Source organism: Sapajus apella, unplaced genomic scaffold, assembly GCF_009761245.1.
Source record: "Sapajus apella isolate SASKATOON/1434 unplaced genomic scaffold, GSC_monkey_1.0 scaffold62, whole genome shotgun sequence".
Taxonomy (NCBI): Eukaryota; Metazoa; Chordata; class Mammalia; order Primates; family Cebidae; genus Sapajus; species Sapajus apella.
In genome coordinates, this window is record NW_022437002.1 from 6,767,138 (window position 1) to 6,784,565 (window position 17,428).

General features: G+C 50.6%; 1 protein-coding gene across 2 annotated transcripts; it reads left to right on the plus strand.

The window, feature by feature from the left end:
- The first annotated feature begins 10,250 nt into the window (after positions 1–10,250).
- Positions 10,251–15,207, plus strand: GJB3 (gap junction protein beta 3). Of its 2 annotated transcripts, none has more exons than XM_032246851.1 (2): positions 10,251–10,404; positions 13,601–15,207. In XM_032246851.1, exon 2 carries the CDS (start codon positions 13,626–13,628, stop codon positions 14,436–14,438), a length of 813 nt encoding a protein of 270 aa, XP_032102742.1. In that variant the 5' UTR covers positions 10,251–10,404; positions 13,601–13,625; the 3' UTR covers positions 14,439–15,207. The 2 variants fall into 2 exon arrangements, with proteins under 2 accessions (XP_032102742.1, XP_032102743.1); XM_032246852.1 differs by lacking the exon at positions 10,251–10,404 and adding an exon at positions 10,879–11,053.
- Positions 15,208–17,428: the final 2,221 nt, after the last annotated feature.

Below are 17,428 nucleotides of genomic sequence, written 5' to 3' on the forward strand. Positions count from 1 at the left end.
GTCTCTCTGTTGTTGTACACGGTGGCAGCTTCCTCAATTTCTCCTCAAACTTTCTAGCACATTCCATCTTATTTACATACTATTTCTTAAATAAAGTAGAAGCTATCTGAGGAGAATGCTCTTCTCTCGACTGCCACCAAACCTACAGACCAATGCTCATCCACAACCTCCCTCTCTCCTTTCCAGTAGCATAAAGGGGTGGGCCCACTAATCCTCTAAACCCTGGACCTTTGCACAAAATCCTCTTTCTCCCCACCTCCTTGCTTTCTTCTGTATCTTTACACCTACTTCTCTCCTGTATCTCTCAGCATTTAAGCATGCTCACATCTTTCCCATCCAAAGACAAAAGCAAAACCCTTCCTTGACCCCACGTTCCCTGCAGCTGCCTCCTATCTCTCTCCTGGCTTTCACAGCTGTGCCTCATGAAACGGATGTCTGACTTACTGTCTCTACTTCGTCACCTCCCACTCAGTCACCCACCAGCTATGATCTGTCTCTGTCCTCACCATCCACTCAAACTGCCCTGCCTTTGCCAAGTTCACCTACGATTCCTTTGTCACTAAGCGCAGTGGATGATTTCCAGCCCTTGTCTTGTGTGATGAGGCATTTAGCAGGGTAGATGGCCTTCCTTTTGCAGCCTCTCCCCCACACCATGGAGTCCTTATTTGTTCTGCTCACTCAGCATTTCTCCTCTTCCTCTAAACTGGGGTTCTAAAGGCACCTGCCAGGCTGATGCCCAGGCCCCTTGCCCTCAGGGTGTCCTCTAGGAGAGGCCAATCAGAATTCTTCCACAGATGATTTCAACCGTTTCTGAGAGAAGAGTACCATGGCAAAACTTGGGAAGCTAATAGTAACCTGAAAGCCAACAGTCAGAGAGGGCAGGAGAGGGGCTCCAGATGCACCCCAGACCTAATTCCAGATACCCCTGGGGCCCCAAGATCCCCCTGGCCTTCCCATGTTTCTATAAACCGATGAATTGCCCTCTGTGCCTGCAACTAGTTCAAGCTGCATTTCTGTCATTTGCAGTTAAGGGTGCTGACTAATACGCCTGGGCTTCTGGGACAGCACTCAGCTGCTCTTCCTCCCACTGCTCCAGCCACTCCCTTTCAATCTTCTTCAGCCCCTCTCTAATTAGGACGGTCCTGGGGCTCCGTCTCAGGCCACCTTCTCTCCTCAGTCTCCATGACCTCCCTGGGCGATTACATCCTCTCCCATGGCCTTGACTACCATCTCAACACTATTGACTCCAAAATCTGTATTTCCACTCTTCTTTTTTTTAAAATTTTTATATTGTGATAGAATATAGTTATCATAAAGATGACCATTTTAACTGTTTTAAGTGCACGGTTTAGTAGTGTTAATTACATTCACAATGTTGTACAAACATCACCACTATTTATTTCCAGAGCTTTTTTTTATCACCCTTCACCCCCAACAAGAGTTCTGTCTGTACCCATTAAACAATAACCTCCACTCACCCACCTACCTCTGGTACCCCTGGTAACCTCTAACCTACTTCCTGTCTCTATGAATTTGCCTATTCTCAATACTTCAAAAAAGTGGAATTATACACTATTTGCCTTTTGGTGTATGGCTTATTTCGCTTATAATGTTTTCAAGAGTCATCCACGTATCAGAACTTCATTCACTTTTATGATTGGATAACAGTTCATTGTGTGGATAGACCACATTTTATTTACCCATTCATCCACTGATGGACATCTGGGTTGTCTCCACCTTTTGACTATTGAGAACAGCGCTGCTAAGAACATTCATGTACACGTATGTCTTTACGTTTCTGTTTTCAGTCCTTCTGCATGTATATCTAGGAGTGACTTGCTGGGTCCTATGGTAATTCTGTGTTTAAGTGCTTGAGGAACTGCCACACTGTTTCCCAAAAAGGCTGCACCATTTTACATTTGCACCAACTCGCACGAGGGTTCCAATTCCTCTTCTCTTTCCTGAGACCCAGTCTCATGCATACAGCTTTCTCTGGACATCCAAACACACATGTCTCTTGGGAAACTCAGACCCAACGATGGCAGGACATCTGGAGGCAGAAGACAATTTGGCTGTGTGAAAACAACTGGTCCTGAGCCATACCCTACCCGAGGCTTTGGGATGGGTTAAGTGCTGGCGTGAGGCTTGGGGATGCGTGTGGGATGGGGTGAAGCTTCTGTTGTGCACTTTGATCATAATAAGAAATGGTTTGTTAAGGTCATGACAGAATGTTCCAATGGCTTTGTCAAAAATGGCTGCACCCACTATTTACAAATGCAAACACTTGGGACCAACCCAAATGCCTGTCAATGATAGACTGGATAAAGAAAATGTGGCACATACACACCATGGAATACTATGCAGCCATAAAAAAGGATGAGTTCATGTCCTTTGCAGGGACATGGATGAAGCTGGAAACCATGATTCTCAGCAAACTGACACAAGAACAGAAAACCAAACACTGCATGTTTTCACTCATAAGTGGGAGTTGAACAATGAAAACACACGGACACAAGGAGGGGAACATCACACACTGGGGCCTGTTGTGGGGTGAGGGGCAAGGGAAGAGAGACCATTAGGACAAATACGTAATGGATGCAGGGCTTAAAACCTAGAAGACAGGTTGATATGTGCAGCAAACCACCATGGCACATAGATACCTATGTAACAAACATACACATTCTTCACATGTATCCCAGAGTTTAAAGTAAAATTCTAAAAATTAAAAAAATTTTAAAATGGCTGCACCAGCAACTTGGATGGAGTGGAGGCCATTATTCTAAGTGAAATAACTCAGGTATGGAAAACAGAATAGCATATGTTCTCACTTACAAGTGGGAGCTAAGTTATGAGGAAGTAAAGGCATAGGAGTGATAGAATGGACTTTGGGGACTTGTGGGGATGGAGGAGGGGGTGAGGGATAAAAGACTACACAAGGGGTACAGTGTACACTGCTCAGGTGATAGGTGCACCAAATCTCAAAAATCATCACTAAAGAACTTATCCATGTAACCCATGTAACCAAAAACCACCTGTTCCCCAAAATCTATTGAAATAAAAATTTAAAAAAAGAAAAAAATGGTTGCACCAGAATACATTTACAAACATATAGATCATTTAGCAAACTCCAGGCACGATGACCCTGTTGTTCTCTTCTGCCCCTCCCAATATGCTCCTTTCCTCATGCTTCACATCTCAGGTCACGGCAAACCATCTTATCAGGTGCTTATGTCAGGGTGTCTCTAATTTGTGGAGACAGTGAGGCCAGGAACAATGGCCCTACAGCCCAGATACAATCTAAGCTCTATGCATAAGTCCATCGCCATCGCCTCTTCAGGATCAAGGCACCAAACGCCCCCAGATGACAGGTTGCAGGCTGATTTCAGGGCCTGCTGCACACACCTCACCCTGAGCTGGCTTCCCCAACCACTCTGGTGCCCCACACCCTTGCAGCTGGAAGCACAGCCCAAGAAGAGAGCTTCCTCCCATCAGGAAGGAGGGAAGAATCTGGATGAGGACAGACAGATTCCAGCCAGGCACACAACCCACTTGACCCCTGAGCACCGGGGATTCTGACCTGGTGGCAGGAAGGAGAGAGGAAAAATCAGGCTCAGCCAAAAAAGGCTTCCTGGAGGAGGGCAGCTGATCAGGGAGGAACTTTTGACAGCTAGGAGGCGGCAATGCTGAGCTAGAAGGGAACGGATGACACAACTGCCATTCACTGGCCTGGGACAGGAGCTTACCATGCTTTGGGGGTTTTCTTCACTCACACTTTGTGTCTACTAAGTGGCAGGCACTGTTTTAGGTGCTGGGAATATAGCAGTGAACACAACAGAAAGAAAATTGCTATCCTCAAAGATTTCTAGTCATATGAAAACATAAAACACAAACAAATATAGTATATGTCAGATGGGTATGCTGCTACAGAGAAAAATAAAACAGACAGGGGAGTAGGGAAGGTTGGGAAGGAAACTATGATTTTCAATGGGGAGGCCAGGGAAGGTCAGTAAGTCTGTTTCAGAGAGAAGAAAGAGCAAGTGCAGGGACACTGAGACCCGGAAACACGTGGCACAGACCCAGGACACAAGGAAGGCAATGAGGCAGGGCCGCCAGTGAGCCAAGAGACACGGAAATGAGGCCAAGGCCTCTGAGTGAGGCCTGAAAAGGACCCAATTGTGTAGAGTCTGACAGGCCATCCTGACGCCCTCGGCTGTCAGTCTGAGTGAGTCGGAAGCCGGTGCAGCATTTTTAAGCAAACAGGAGCATGATCCCTCTGGCGGCTGTGCTAGCAGCAGATGGATAGGGGCAAAGGCTAATGCAAGAAGACCAGTTACAAGGCTACTGCAATGATCCAGGAAAGAAATGGTTCTCGATTTCATGTTACCCCAATTACATTAATGGAGTCAGCGAGAAGGGGCCAGATCCTGAAAATATTTTGAGAGTCGCACCAAAATGATTCACAGACATTGAATGTGGGATATGGGAAAAGAGGATCAATGAAGACTCTAAGGTTTGGGGCCGGAGTGCATTGATGAGTAAAACTGCCATTTACTAGAAGAACAAGTGAGAGAAAAGGTCAGAGAGGAAGAAAATGAGTAAGTACGTTGCCATAAATGCAAATTTCAGATAAACCATTTTTTCATGTGTGTCCCATGTACTAGCTGAAATTCAGAATTAACTGGGTGTCCTGCTTGTGTTTTTGCTTTGTTCCGAAATCTGGCAATCCTAGTGGGTAAGGAGCTTAACACAGGTTTGTGATACCTACGAAACATCGTAGGGGAAAGTTGACTAACAACTGGAAACATGAGTACAGAGTTTAGAGGAACAGTCTGGGCTAAGGATACGTATTTCGGGGTTGTCAGCTGAATTTTGATATTTTTAACCCTGAGACTGGATGATGTCACCAAGAGAGTGAGGGAGGACAGAGAAGAGAAGGAGTGCAAGAACTGAGCCCCAAGGTACCCCAGTATTTAAAAGTCAGGGAGATCTGGAGGAACCAACAAAGGAGAATGAATGAGAAGGAAAGTGCAGAAAGAGAAGTCAGGAGAGTGTGACATCTCTGAAGCCAATGAAGAGTGTCAAGGCGAGAGGAATCAATCTCATTCAACGCTGCTCAGGGTTCGGGGAAAGATGAGGATTGAAATTCGGCCGTGAGGTTTAACTATAGGGACTTTGACAAGAGCAGTTTTGGTGTCATATAGAAAGCAAAACCCTGATTAGAATAAGTTCAAGAGAAGATGAAAGAAAAAAAAATGGAGATAATGAATCAGGACAAGTCTTTTGAGAAATTTAGCTGAAAAGGAGTGGAAAGAAATGAGGCAGATGTTGGAAGGAGACGTGGGGGTCAGGTTAAGGTGTTTTGTTGTTAAGATGGAGAAATACCCACGTTTATTGTAACAGGAAAGATCCAGTAAAGAGCAAAAGATCAATGATGAAGGAGAAAGAGGAGGTGGCGGGAGGTGCATGGTGGGAAAGAAAGTGTACATGCACGTTAGCACGGTTGGCTCCCAACAGCAGCTCAACAATGTCACGTATTACCTCCATTTGAGGAGCAAGGTGTGTGGGCAGAAGTTTCGAGCAACTCTAAGTGTCTTGGAAAGTAAGCAACACTCCAGCCCAGGGCCTGGAAGATCGCCTCCTCCCTGCCTACAGCCCCAGACATGCCTGAGCAGGGCTTGAAAGCCCCCATCCCTCTGCCTGACCTGTTTTTCCATGGCTTCTGCCTGCCCCACCTCTCCACGAAATGGAGGAAAGGGCCTTCATGCCTCTGCTGCAGATACACAAAGACATGGAAAACTTTAGTCTGAGAGGTGAGGGCCCTGCCCATCCCAGGAAGCACCTGCCTGAGGCCTGGGCACAGCTCTAGGTGAAGAGGGCGGCCTAGGAACAATACCACCTGGGCCAAGGCCAGGGTAGGGAGAGATGCAAGCTCAAGCCCTGCCACCCCCAGAGAGCAGGTGTAGACCCTGAGGGCGGCTGCCAAGCCCTGGTGCAACCCAGCTTTGTCCTGAGGCAGGGGGAAGGCCTAGATGGCCTCCTACAGATTCCCCTACTCAGGGAGCAGAAATTTAGTGTGGGACCACAAGGCCTTAAGGTCCTCAGAGCCATTCTCTCTGGAATGGGAAACTCTGCTAGCTCACTCCAGAAAAAACCAAGGCCAGTTGTTGGAGGCATTACCTCATGTCAAGAGTGAAGAGCCAGCATCTGGCAGGGTCAGAATGACAGGCCTAGCTGATAAAATTACCTGGTCACCAGAGAAGAGTAGCCCAACCACACACATAGACACCACTACACACCACCACCTGACACACAGCCACATATGCACACAGCCTCCCAAACCATCCCAGTCATCTCCACCATCACACACATTCACAACCATACACATCAAAGCCTACACACACGTGGCCCACATACCACCCTTAACACCCGGCTCTCCAGGCTGACACACACAGAAATAGTTTTTGTACATAACCTTATGCCCACCCAGTGTTTACAAATAGTGACTGAGAGTCTGTACACTCTCGGCCCTGGTAATGTGGCGGGAACCCGACCAGCGAGTTCCCTGCTCTCCTGGAGATAATTTCAGAGATGGCTGTGAAGGGTGTCTGCTGAGGAAGTGGGGCAAGGAACCTTTGGAGGCGGGGACCAAGGAACACCTCCATAAGAAGGTGAGACCTGAATAAGGAGGAGGAAGATTCCCGGTGAAGAGTCAGAAGAAGGCAGTCCCAGCAGAGGGAACAGCCAAAGCAAAAAACAGAAGGCTGCCCTGAATGTAGCTTGTTCAAGGACCAGAAAGAAGACCACTAAAGTGACCAAGCAGATGAGAGATAGGGAGAGAGGTAGGGCTAGGTTGCCTGGTGCCTTGGGAGTCAACATTGAGAGAGTTGCTATCAGTCTAAGGTTAATGCTAAGTCACTGTAAGGTTTTCATACAGAAGTGGCATGATCTATTAGGTTGGTGCAAAAGTAATTGCGGTTTTTGACATTGAAAGTAATGGCAAAAGCTGCAATTGCTTTTGCACCAACCTAATAGATCATTAAAATACTACTTCAACTAGAAGCAACCATGGGAAAAAATGTGATTGCCATTCTCACAACAAAATCACAACAAACCCAAAGGCCATAAAAGATAAGATTAACACACTGGACTACATAAAACATGTTTAACTACGTATGGCAAAACCCCCATCTATAAAGTCAAATTACAGGTGTCAAACAGCAGAGACGGAGGGAATCCTTCCTATTTGTAACACAGGCAGAGGAGGGCTTATTTCTTTAGAGCTCCTGAGAAATAAATAATAAACCTCAACCATCCAATAGAAAAATGAGCAAAGGACAGTTCACAGAATAACAAACAAAAGCAGCTCTTAAATATATGAAAAGATGCTCAATCTCATTCATACCAAGAGAAATGCAAAATAAAGTAAAACGAGATATCACCGAAAAAGATCATAAAGTTTGATAATGCTCTCTATTGTTAAGTACATGGGAATACAGGCACTCCCTTGTCTCATGGAGTGTAAACTGAAACACCTATAAAGATGATTGGACAACATCTATCAAAATTTTAAATGTACATACAACTTTAAGGCAAAAATTCCACTTGCAGGAATATATCCTGTAAATATAATTTTCAAATGTGTTAAATAATGATTATCCAAGGATAGTCACTGCCATTGTATTTGCAATCGAATAAAATAAAAGACTAGAAACAGCCTTAATTTTCATCAGAATAGGACTATATATTATAGTAAATATACTATTCTGCTGTTTTTGAAATGAGAGAGCAAGACAGCTCTATAGTGACTGATGGGGAATGTCTAATATTTTGCTAAATGAAAAAAGCAGGCCGGGCGTGATAGCTCACACCTGTAATCCCAGCACTTTGGGAGGCCAAGGCAGGCGGATCATGAGGTCACAAGTTCGAGACCAGCCTGGCCAACATGGTGAAACCCTGTCTCTACTAAAACTGCAAAAATTAGGTGGGTGTGGTGGTGCACGCCTGTAGTCCCAGCTACTTGGGAGGCTGAGGCAGGAGAATCGCTTGAACCCGGCAGGCGGAGGTTGCAGTGAGCCAAGATTGCACCACTGCACTCCAGCCTAGGCAGCAGGGCAAGACTCCGTCTAAAAAAAAAAAAAAGGAAAAGGAAAAAGCAAAGTGCAGAAGAGTGTAGATAGCATAGCATACTTCCATAGGTCAAATGTAAAAAGAATATATAGTTGAGCATGAACAGGTGATTTGGGAATGAAAACAAGAAACTAGGGACCCTGGTACTCAGGTAGACAACTCTGGATGCAGTCTGGTGTTCAGGGAGTAGTCACATCCAGCGTTGAATGAATAGTATCTAGAGCCCCAGGTGAGCACAGCTGAGAAGAAAGAGACTGGGCCCTGGGACATGCCCCATTTAGAGACCAGGATGTGAGGCCTGTGGTGTCAAGGAAGCGCAGGGAAGAAAGTATTTCTAGAAGGACAGAGTGGTCCATTGTGCCAGGTGCTTCTGAAGGTCAAGGGGCATGGGGACAGAGGTGTGATTGCTGGATTTAGCATTGTGGAGATCCATGGAGACCTTGACAGGCAGTTTTTAGTGACATGGTAGCGATAGGAACATTGTTCAAAGAAGCCAAACAGTGACAAGGAGGGGAGGTAGAGCGGAGCGAGTCTTGCTCTGACAGGGAGCAAAGCAGCAGATGGCAGAGTCCGGGGCCCCACACCATCAGGCTCACTCTGCCGTCACCCATGCACAGAACACGACATGGGCACCTGGGCCACCCGGCACTGATCAGTTTCAGCAAAGATGTTCAAGGACCATGACCCCAGTGAGTGCAAGGGAGCCTCTGCCCTGTGGCTTTGATGTATCTGGAAACAACACTGCTAAGGCCTCCAGAGCTGGCTCTGTTGCTTAGTAGCTGTGTGATCCTGAGCAAGTCACCTCACCCCTGTGTGCCTCAGCTTTCTCATTCCTAAAAGCAGGAAGGATCGGACCTTCCTCCTCTGGATGCTGCAAGGATGAAATAAAGCATCTGGGACATTGTCGGGTGCAAAGATGCCTCGGGGCTCCCAACTCAGTGCTCGTTCTCTATCAAAATGAGTAAGAGGAGGGTGACCATAGTTGATGCTCCTAACTTTGGGGCATTTTTGAAAGTAAAAGAGGGCATTGTTAATGATGCCAGCACTGCAGGCATAAACCAGTACAGTCCCGGGCAAACGCCATGCGGAGCCACCACATGTGGAGAGAGGACTCGGGCCCCACCCTAAGATCCAGGGACTCCCAGGGAGACTGGGAACCCTCGGGTTTTCCAAAAAAGGCTGGGGTGCCGCGGGCTCTTATGAGCTTCCGGTCATGACACACTAGTAAATAGCACAATGGTCTTATCTCCCCCCCCCCACCCCCCGCACAGCCCTGCCCCGCCCCAGCCGCAGACCCACCTGCTTTGGCAGGGGATATTTTACTGCGATGGTATTTGTAATAAAATGAAATAAAAGACTAGAAACAGCCTTCGTTTTTATCAGAATAGGACTTATTAAACATATTACAGTACGTATTCTATTCAGCTGTTTTTAAAGCGAGAGAGCAAGACAGCTCTATATAGACTAATGGGGGAAATGACATATTTTGCAAAATGAAAAAAGCAAGGTGCAGAAGAGTGTAGATAGCATTCTTCCATAGGTTCAACATAAAAAGAATATATAGTTGAATATGAACAGGTTGATTCGGCAATGAAAACAAGAAACTAGGGACCCTGGTGTTCAGGTAGACAGCTCGGGTCGCAGTCTGCCCCTCGGAGTCCCTCCAGGCCGTGACGCCCCCCACCCGGCCCTCACTCCTGGACGTCTCTCCTGGTACAGGACTCGCTGTGCCCCTTCCTCCTGTGGGCACAAGGTTTGCCCCCCACCCCGGCTCTCCAAAACGCACCGGCCTCCCCGGAGGAGTGCCCCACGCGGGGTCAAGGTCCCGCGCCTGGCGGGGACCGGGCTGGGCCGGAAGCAGGCAAGGTACCCGCGGTAAACAAGCGTGGGCGAGTCCTGATTGCAGTCGGACCTGCAGCCGAGGCACTCAACAGTTTGCAGAATGCCTCCCGCCCCTGATCTCATTGGAGCCTTCGGACAGCCCTGCCCATGGCCACCGATGCCCCCATTTCACGCCTGAGGAAGCCGAGGCTCAGACAGGCCTCCAGCCCCTCGGGAGGCTGCCCCGGGAGCGCGTGGCAGTGTCGGGTCTAGGAGCCGGCTCCCTCCGTCTCCCTCCGTCTCCCTCCGTCTCCCTCCGTCTCCCTCCTCCGCGCCGCCCCGGGGTGCGCCCGCCGCCGCCTGCACCACTGCCGAGCCCGGCTCCTGCGCCCTCGCCTCTGCTGCGGGCCCCGGGGTCGCAGGGGTCAGGGTTCCGCGTCGGCCGCGCTGTTGCTGGTAAGTGCTGGACCCGGCGGGGCGGGACCCCCAGCGCGTTGAGCGCTCGCGGCGACCCCCAGCGGCAGGGCTGGGGCTTGAGCCTGCCTGCGCGGCTGGGATGGGGCACGAAGAGGGATTGCGGGGACATCCCCCCGCCCCTCCCAATCCGCCCTCTCGCCTCTCAGTCCTGGGCCCAGAAGGGGTCCTGGCTTTGGAAAGGTTCCGAGACACCCCCTTCCCAAGTCCACAAGCTCCCAAACTGCCTGGAATGGAGGGAAACTGGGGAGGAAGGGAAGCTTTATCCTTGGGGGACACTGTGGGGCTGGAGGCAAGGCTGGGCAGAGTACAATCTGGGGGTCTGGGAGAAAACGGTTGCGCTGGGAGCTGGCTTTGCGGGGAGCAGGGGGAATCAGAACCGGCTCCACCAGTGCCTAGCCTAGACTTGGAAGGAAATTCTTTGCCAGTGAGTCTCCTTTCTGGGGTGTGTCAGGAGGGACTGGGCAGACAGCACCCGAGGGTGGAAGGCGGAGGCCCAGGAGGGAGCTGCACCCCGGCGGGCAGCCATGGGAGGGTGTCAAGTGGACGCAGCCGTCAGGGTCCGTCTCTGCTCTCTGTCCTGGGAGACAGGGCTCCCACATCCACTTGGGTTCTTGAGAACTCCCACCAGGTGAGTGGGGGGCCTGGGAGGAAACAGTCTCAAGATTCTTACAACGGCCCCAGAAAGTAGAAATTATTTCCCTTTGGAGATAAGTAAATGGGGTCAATGAGATTAGGGAATTCTTGGAAATCGCCCAGCTACTAAATGGCGGAGCTGAGGTTTGAATCCAAGTGGGACTCCCTGTTCAGGGCTATGCCACTGCCTTCCCCCACCACCGGGACTTAGAAGGAGCAGAGTAGGGGAGAAGAGGAGGCTTTCCAGGAATGAGGTCTTCCCAATTGCCCCATCCTGCCCAGACTGTGATTCCCCAAGGAAATGCATGCAGGAGGGCGAAGGTGCTGAGAAGGAACTGTGCTCTCTCCCTCTCGCCAGGGTAGGGAAGTCTTTCGCCCAAGCCCCCTGTCTAGGCTGCACCCCCCACCAGGATCCTGCCCTCCCCTCCTGTCCCCTCCTTCTAAGCTGCCTCCCGAGAACTTAGTGTTCATTTTTTACCCATTCAGCATTGAGAGCCTACTATGTGCCAAGCACTGGGCATTAAATATAAAGCAGTGAGCAAGACCAAGTTGACATTCTAGAGGGGGAGCCAGATGATAAATAAGACCCCAAAATAGGACAAATTCTTTAATAGTGACTAAGTGGTATAAAGAAAACAAAGGGGGCTGGGAAAGTTAGCCGGGCATGGTGGCGCACACCTGTGGTCCCGGCTACTCGGGAGGCTGAGGTAGGAGGATCCCTTGAGCCTGGGAGGCGGAGGTTGCAATAAGCCAAAGTCGAACCACCACGCTTCAGCCTGGGTGACAGAGCAAGACCTTGTCTCAAAAAATAAAAAAGAAAAGAAAGGAGACAGGCACAGAGTGACAGGGGCAGGGGCTCTTTGAGAGCCAGGGTAATCTGGGGAGTCCTCTAAAGAGATGAGGTTTGAGCAGAGGCCTCTGTGATGAGAAGGGTCAGCCATGTGAGGTTCTGGAGGAAGAGCATTCCAGGCAGAAGGAATCAACAAAAAGCCCCCAGGGCCCTTATTCCAGTGTGGCAGGGTGGGAATGTTGAATCTGGGGTTTCCCTAAGCCAAGTGAGAAACTAGTAGAGTCTTAAACAATGGAGTGGCGTGAACTGATTTAATGGACTCTAAGGGCACAGGAGGGAAGGTGAAAGGCCAGTAAAGAGGCCATAACCACAGGCCAGAATGATGGCGGTTTGGGGCAGGGTGGTGGCCTCACAGGCATCACACATGCTCAGAGGTACAAATCAGCTCCAGTGGGACTCACACACATAGGCCCACACACACACACATGGACAGGCCGGCGGGTGCTCTCACACCCACAACAGGGCAGAAACAAGTCACACTCAGGCAGACCCACCCATCCACACCCTCTGAGTCACTCCAGGACTGGGAGGGAGATGTGAGTTGAGGCCTGAACAAGGCACATCTTTCCACCACAAAGACCTGGCCACCAGCAGAAACAAGCATGGCTGGGGGTGGCTGGGCTCCCCCAGGCCCAGCACAGGGAGCAGGGAGTGGTCTCTAGATATTCCCTGGATCTAGTATCCTCCCAGGAGTCAGATCAGAAGCCCTCATGCACCCCCCACCTAAGCTGGTTTCCTCTCTTCGCCACCTAGCAGCTGTAAGACCTTGGACTGCTTACTTCCCCTCTCTGAGCCTCAGTTCCCCTCTGTAGAATGGGACTCATAATCACAACTTCAAGGACAGTAGTGAGGCATCCACAAAGTAACACTTTCAAGAATCTGGTCTGGGGCAGGAGTCCAGCGGGGAAGGGAAGAGGAGGTGGAGAAGAGCACAGGCTCTAGCACCCCAGTCCAGCCTTGAGTCCACCTCTTGTTTTAAGTGAGTGACTTGACCTCTCTAAATTTCACAGTAATAAGTAGCCAGCATTTATGAGGCACTTACTACATACTACTTGTTTTGAAATCGTTCGACTGCAGAGTGAGCAAGACCAAGATGACATTCTAGAGGGGAAGCCAGATGCTAAATAAGACCAATAAAAAGGACATATTCTTTAATTTCAATATGTGAAATTAATCTTCAAATATCTTCAAAAATCACTAATCTTCAAATAGTGACTACGTACTATAAAGAAAAAAAGGGGGCTGGAAAAATTAGCTGGGCATGGCGGTGCACACCTGTAGTCCCAGCTACTCAGGAGGCTGAGGTAGGAGGATCCCTTGAGCCTGGTAGGTGGAGATTGACAGGCTCAGAGGGGATCAGTTTCATCTGTAAGTGAGGAACATGAGATTCTGCTTATGTATTTAGCTTCATGCCTGGCTCAGAGTAAATGCTCAATAAATGGTGACTGTTATTATCAGCAAAGGCACATTTGCTTCCTTCCAGCATACTAGCTCTGTGCCTTTGGGTAGGTTACCTAACCTTGCTGTGCCTCAGTTTCCTATCTGCAGCTTGGGAAGAATAACATTTCTGATCTCAAAGGTTCGTTGTGAGGACTGCACAAGTCAGGTCTCTGAACACTGCATGGTGTACAGTAAATGCTCAATAAAGTCACCTATTCATTCACACGATGGTTTTCCCTCTCATTCTCTCAGGTAGGCACAGCCCCAGCCAGGCACCATGGACTGGAAGACACTCCAGGCCCTACTGAGCGGCGTGAACAAGTACTCCACAGCGTTCGGGCGCATCTGGCTGTCCGTGGTGTTTGTCTTCCGGGTGCTGGTGTACGTGGTGGCTGCAGAGCGCGTGTGGGGGGACGAGCAGAAGGACTTTGACTGCAACACCAAGCAGCCCGGCTGCACCAACGTCTGCTACGACAACTTCTTCCCCATCTCCAACATCCGCCTCTGGGCCCTGCAGCTCATCTTTGTCACGTGCCCCTCACTGCTGGTCATCCTGCATGTGGCGTACCGTGAGGAGCGGGAGCGTCGGCACCGCCAGAAGCATGGGGACCAGTGCACCAAGCTGTACGACAACGCAGGCAAGAAGCACGGGGGCCTGTGGTGGACCTACCTGTTCAGCCTCATCTTCAAGCTCATCATCGAGTTCCTCTTCCTCTACCTGCTGCACACTCTCTGGCATGGCTTCGATATGCCGCGCCTGGTGCAGTGTGCCAACGTGGCCCCCTGCCCCAACACTGTGGACTGCTACATCGCCCGGCCCACCGAGAAGAAAATCTTCACCTACTTCATGGTGGGCGCCTCCGCTGTCTGCATTGTGCTCACCATCTGCGAGCTCTGCTACCTCATCTGCCACAGGGTCTTGCGAGCCGTGCGCAAGGACAAGCCTCAAGGGGGCCGCACCCCCTCATCCTTCGCCAGTCGGGCTTCCACCTGCCGCTGCCACCACAAGCTGGTGGAGGCAGGTGAGCTGGATCCAGACCCAGGCAATAACAAGCTGCAGGCTTCCGCACCCAACATGACCCCCATCTGACCACAGGCCAGGGGCGGGGCAACACGGGGGCTGCCCGTGGGACAGGCAGGGTGGTGTGGCAGAGTGGAGAGGTCCTACGAGGGCTGAGTGGCCCCACTTTGAATTCACTAAGCTATGCAACCTTCATTTTTGGCAGATATGTTTTGACAGTTGGCACTGGGCTCTCTACCTGGGTATAGGTAACCCACAGACCAGTGGCAGCCCTCAAAGGATGCAGACTTTGAAACAAGCGAATTAACTGTCTACGCATGCAAGGGGCCACTTAGGCTGCTGCTAGCAGGGCTTCTAGCTAACCCAGGAAGGGGCTTCTCTGAGGACATAATGTGTAAGAGAGGTGAGGAGTGCTCCCAAGCAGAGACAGCAGCAGCCACAGAACCCTGGAGCCCACGCAAACAGAGACGCTCGCCCTGGGGTAGACTCGGTGGATCTAAGGCATCTCCACTCCCTCCAGAGGAGCCGCCCAGATTCCTGCAGTGGAGAGGAGGTCTTCTCCCAGCAGCAGGTCTGGGGGCCTGAGAGTGAGCCTGACAAGAGGTGCTGGAGATACCCAGGGGTCCCCCAGGTCATCACTTGGCTCAGTGGAAGCCCCCTTCCTCCAAATCCTACTCCCTCAGCCTCAGGCAGTGGATACTGCCATCCTCCTCCCCACAACTGTGCTCAGCCTGGTGCCAGCCTTTCAGACCCTGCTCCCAAGGACTCGGGGTGGATGCATTGATAGGACATCCTCCAGACAGCTTCCTTGAAATCAATAAAGGCTGTGTTTTATACAGGTTGGCTCTGTCCCTGGTTCTCCCACACTCCCACCCACAGGACCCTGAAGGTAGGGAAGGTAGCCCTCAGAAAGAGAAAGAGTTCCATGGCTCGGGGTGGAGCTAGGGTGGGTGCTTGTGGCTGTGGCTGCAGCTGGAGCTGGAGCTGGAGCTGGGCTAGGCTGGCACTGAGGTTGACAGCCGGGAGCGGGGTTTCTATTAGAGGAGGAGGCTGGGGTGGAAGCTACGGATATGTATGTTGAGATTCTAGTTGTGGCCACAAGAGAGCACTGGGCTCCCTCTGCAACGGCGCTTCCAGCCTTCATAATAAGACCCCGCCCTGAGTACACACACAATCACTGCCACTCTCATTATAGACAAACCACACTCCCTCCTCTGTCACCCGGTCACTGCCATCACAACACACATCCCCACCCTGTGTGCACACAATCTCTGTTATTCATACTCTCACTCCTTATGTGCACTCAACAGGGCAGGTAGTCTGCCCTCAAGCATGTGGTCCCAGCCTCACCCACATTTTATTCGGCTCATCCCATTTTCCCTGAGCATTTTCGCTGCACCAGGGCCGTGGCAGGATGCTGGGACTGTACAGGGAGGTAGGACCTGTGCCCGCAGAGCTAAGAGACAGGAACACAGGCTCATCTCGCGCACGAACCAACCCCTGAGGTGGCTCACAGCCCTGCTCCGGTGCTCTGTCATGACCTGAAATTTAGGGGACACCAATACCCAAGGCCAGACCAGAATGGGAAGCAAAACGGGGTGCAAGGCTATATTAACCCAGAGGAACACTTAGTGACTATCAGAGCCGAGGCTGGGAGCCAGCAATTCAGGAGCCAGTGAGCCAAGTGCCACAGCGAGCAAGGAGAGGTGAAGTCGTCGCAGAGACAGAATAGCCAGTGGGTCACCTGTGCCCTCATGGGTGGCCATTAGAGGGTAGATAAGCCAGCCAAATTTAAAGAGCCCAGGGCTGGCTGACACTGTTCCCACACCCCCATGATGGATTCATGGCTTGACCACTTCCTGAGCACAGCTTCAGCATACTACATCTTGGGCAGGCCTTCAGAACCTCAGTCTTGCCATCAGTACAATGGGAATTGTACCAATCAGGGTCCTGGCAGAAAACAGATGGCACATTTAAACCAAGTAACTTCAAAGGGAGTTTCCTAGAAAGACCGTTTTCAACCGTATGGACACTGTAGCACCCTGAGGTTAGTACCAGGTAACAATGAACAGGAGCTATGGGATGCAGCCAATGCCAGCAACCAGGTAAATCCCCCAAATTCACTTTCCCATCTCCTGCTTGCCGGCCAGTGGCTCCCACTTACTTAACCAAACCAGAAGTCAGAGGGCAATTCAGCCTCCCAGCGCACAGGGCAGGGTGGAGAGCACAGGAGAACAGAGTCAGCATGGCACCCAGTTCTTCCTACACAGAGGACTGTTGTGAGGTAGAAGGAAGCACTGTAGGTAAAACTTTAGCACAGCACCAATGTATCTAACAAATTCCCAGGTATGACTGTGCTCAAGAACGTCTCTGCCTGATGCACTGGAGGTCGGCCTCTGCTCAGGCTGGAGGGTTGCAAAGGTCTCAGGGAGGGGTGATCTCCACCTAGTTGCCGATATGCATTCCAGCATCTCCCTGGGTGGTTCTGGCTGCCTGGTCAAGGGTGGCTTGGAGGTCAGAGCAACCAGAGAACATCACGGGCTATTCCTGCAAAGAATTAATGCTCAGCAAGGACTGAGCGTTTAGTCCTGGCCCCATTTCTCCAGGCTATGGGCCAGGACCATGGAGGAGGGGACATTCCAGCCCTGCACAGCCTGCCTTTGACCTGGAGCTGTTCCGAGCAGTGCAGTTCACTGATCTCATCCAGTATGTGTTGGGTGACTACTGTTCACCACCAAGTCGCAGGACACATCGTGTCGCCACAAGGTGGCCCTCACGTCCCCTTGGCCTTCTCAGGGTACATGCCTCTACATCTTCCTTCCCCACCACATGAGTATTCACTGCAAACTCCCTTCAATCATGCATATGACAGATTGGGATTTCATATAGTCTTCAAATCTACACCTACTGTATAATGTCACAGCCACCCCGCAGCCCAAGATAAACAGGAGATTCCTTTGTATTCATTCATTCACCCTGATCCAAGTCCCCATATGGACTGAATGTTTGCGTCTTCCCAAAGTTCATATGCTGAATTTCTACCCAAAGTTCATAAGCTG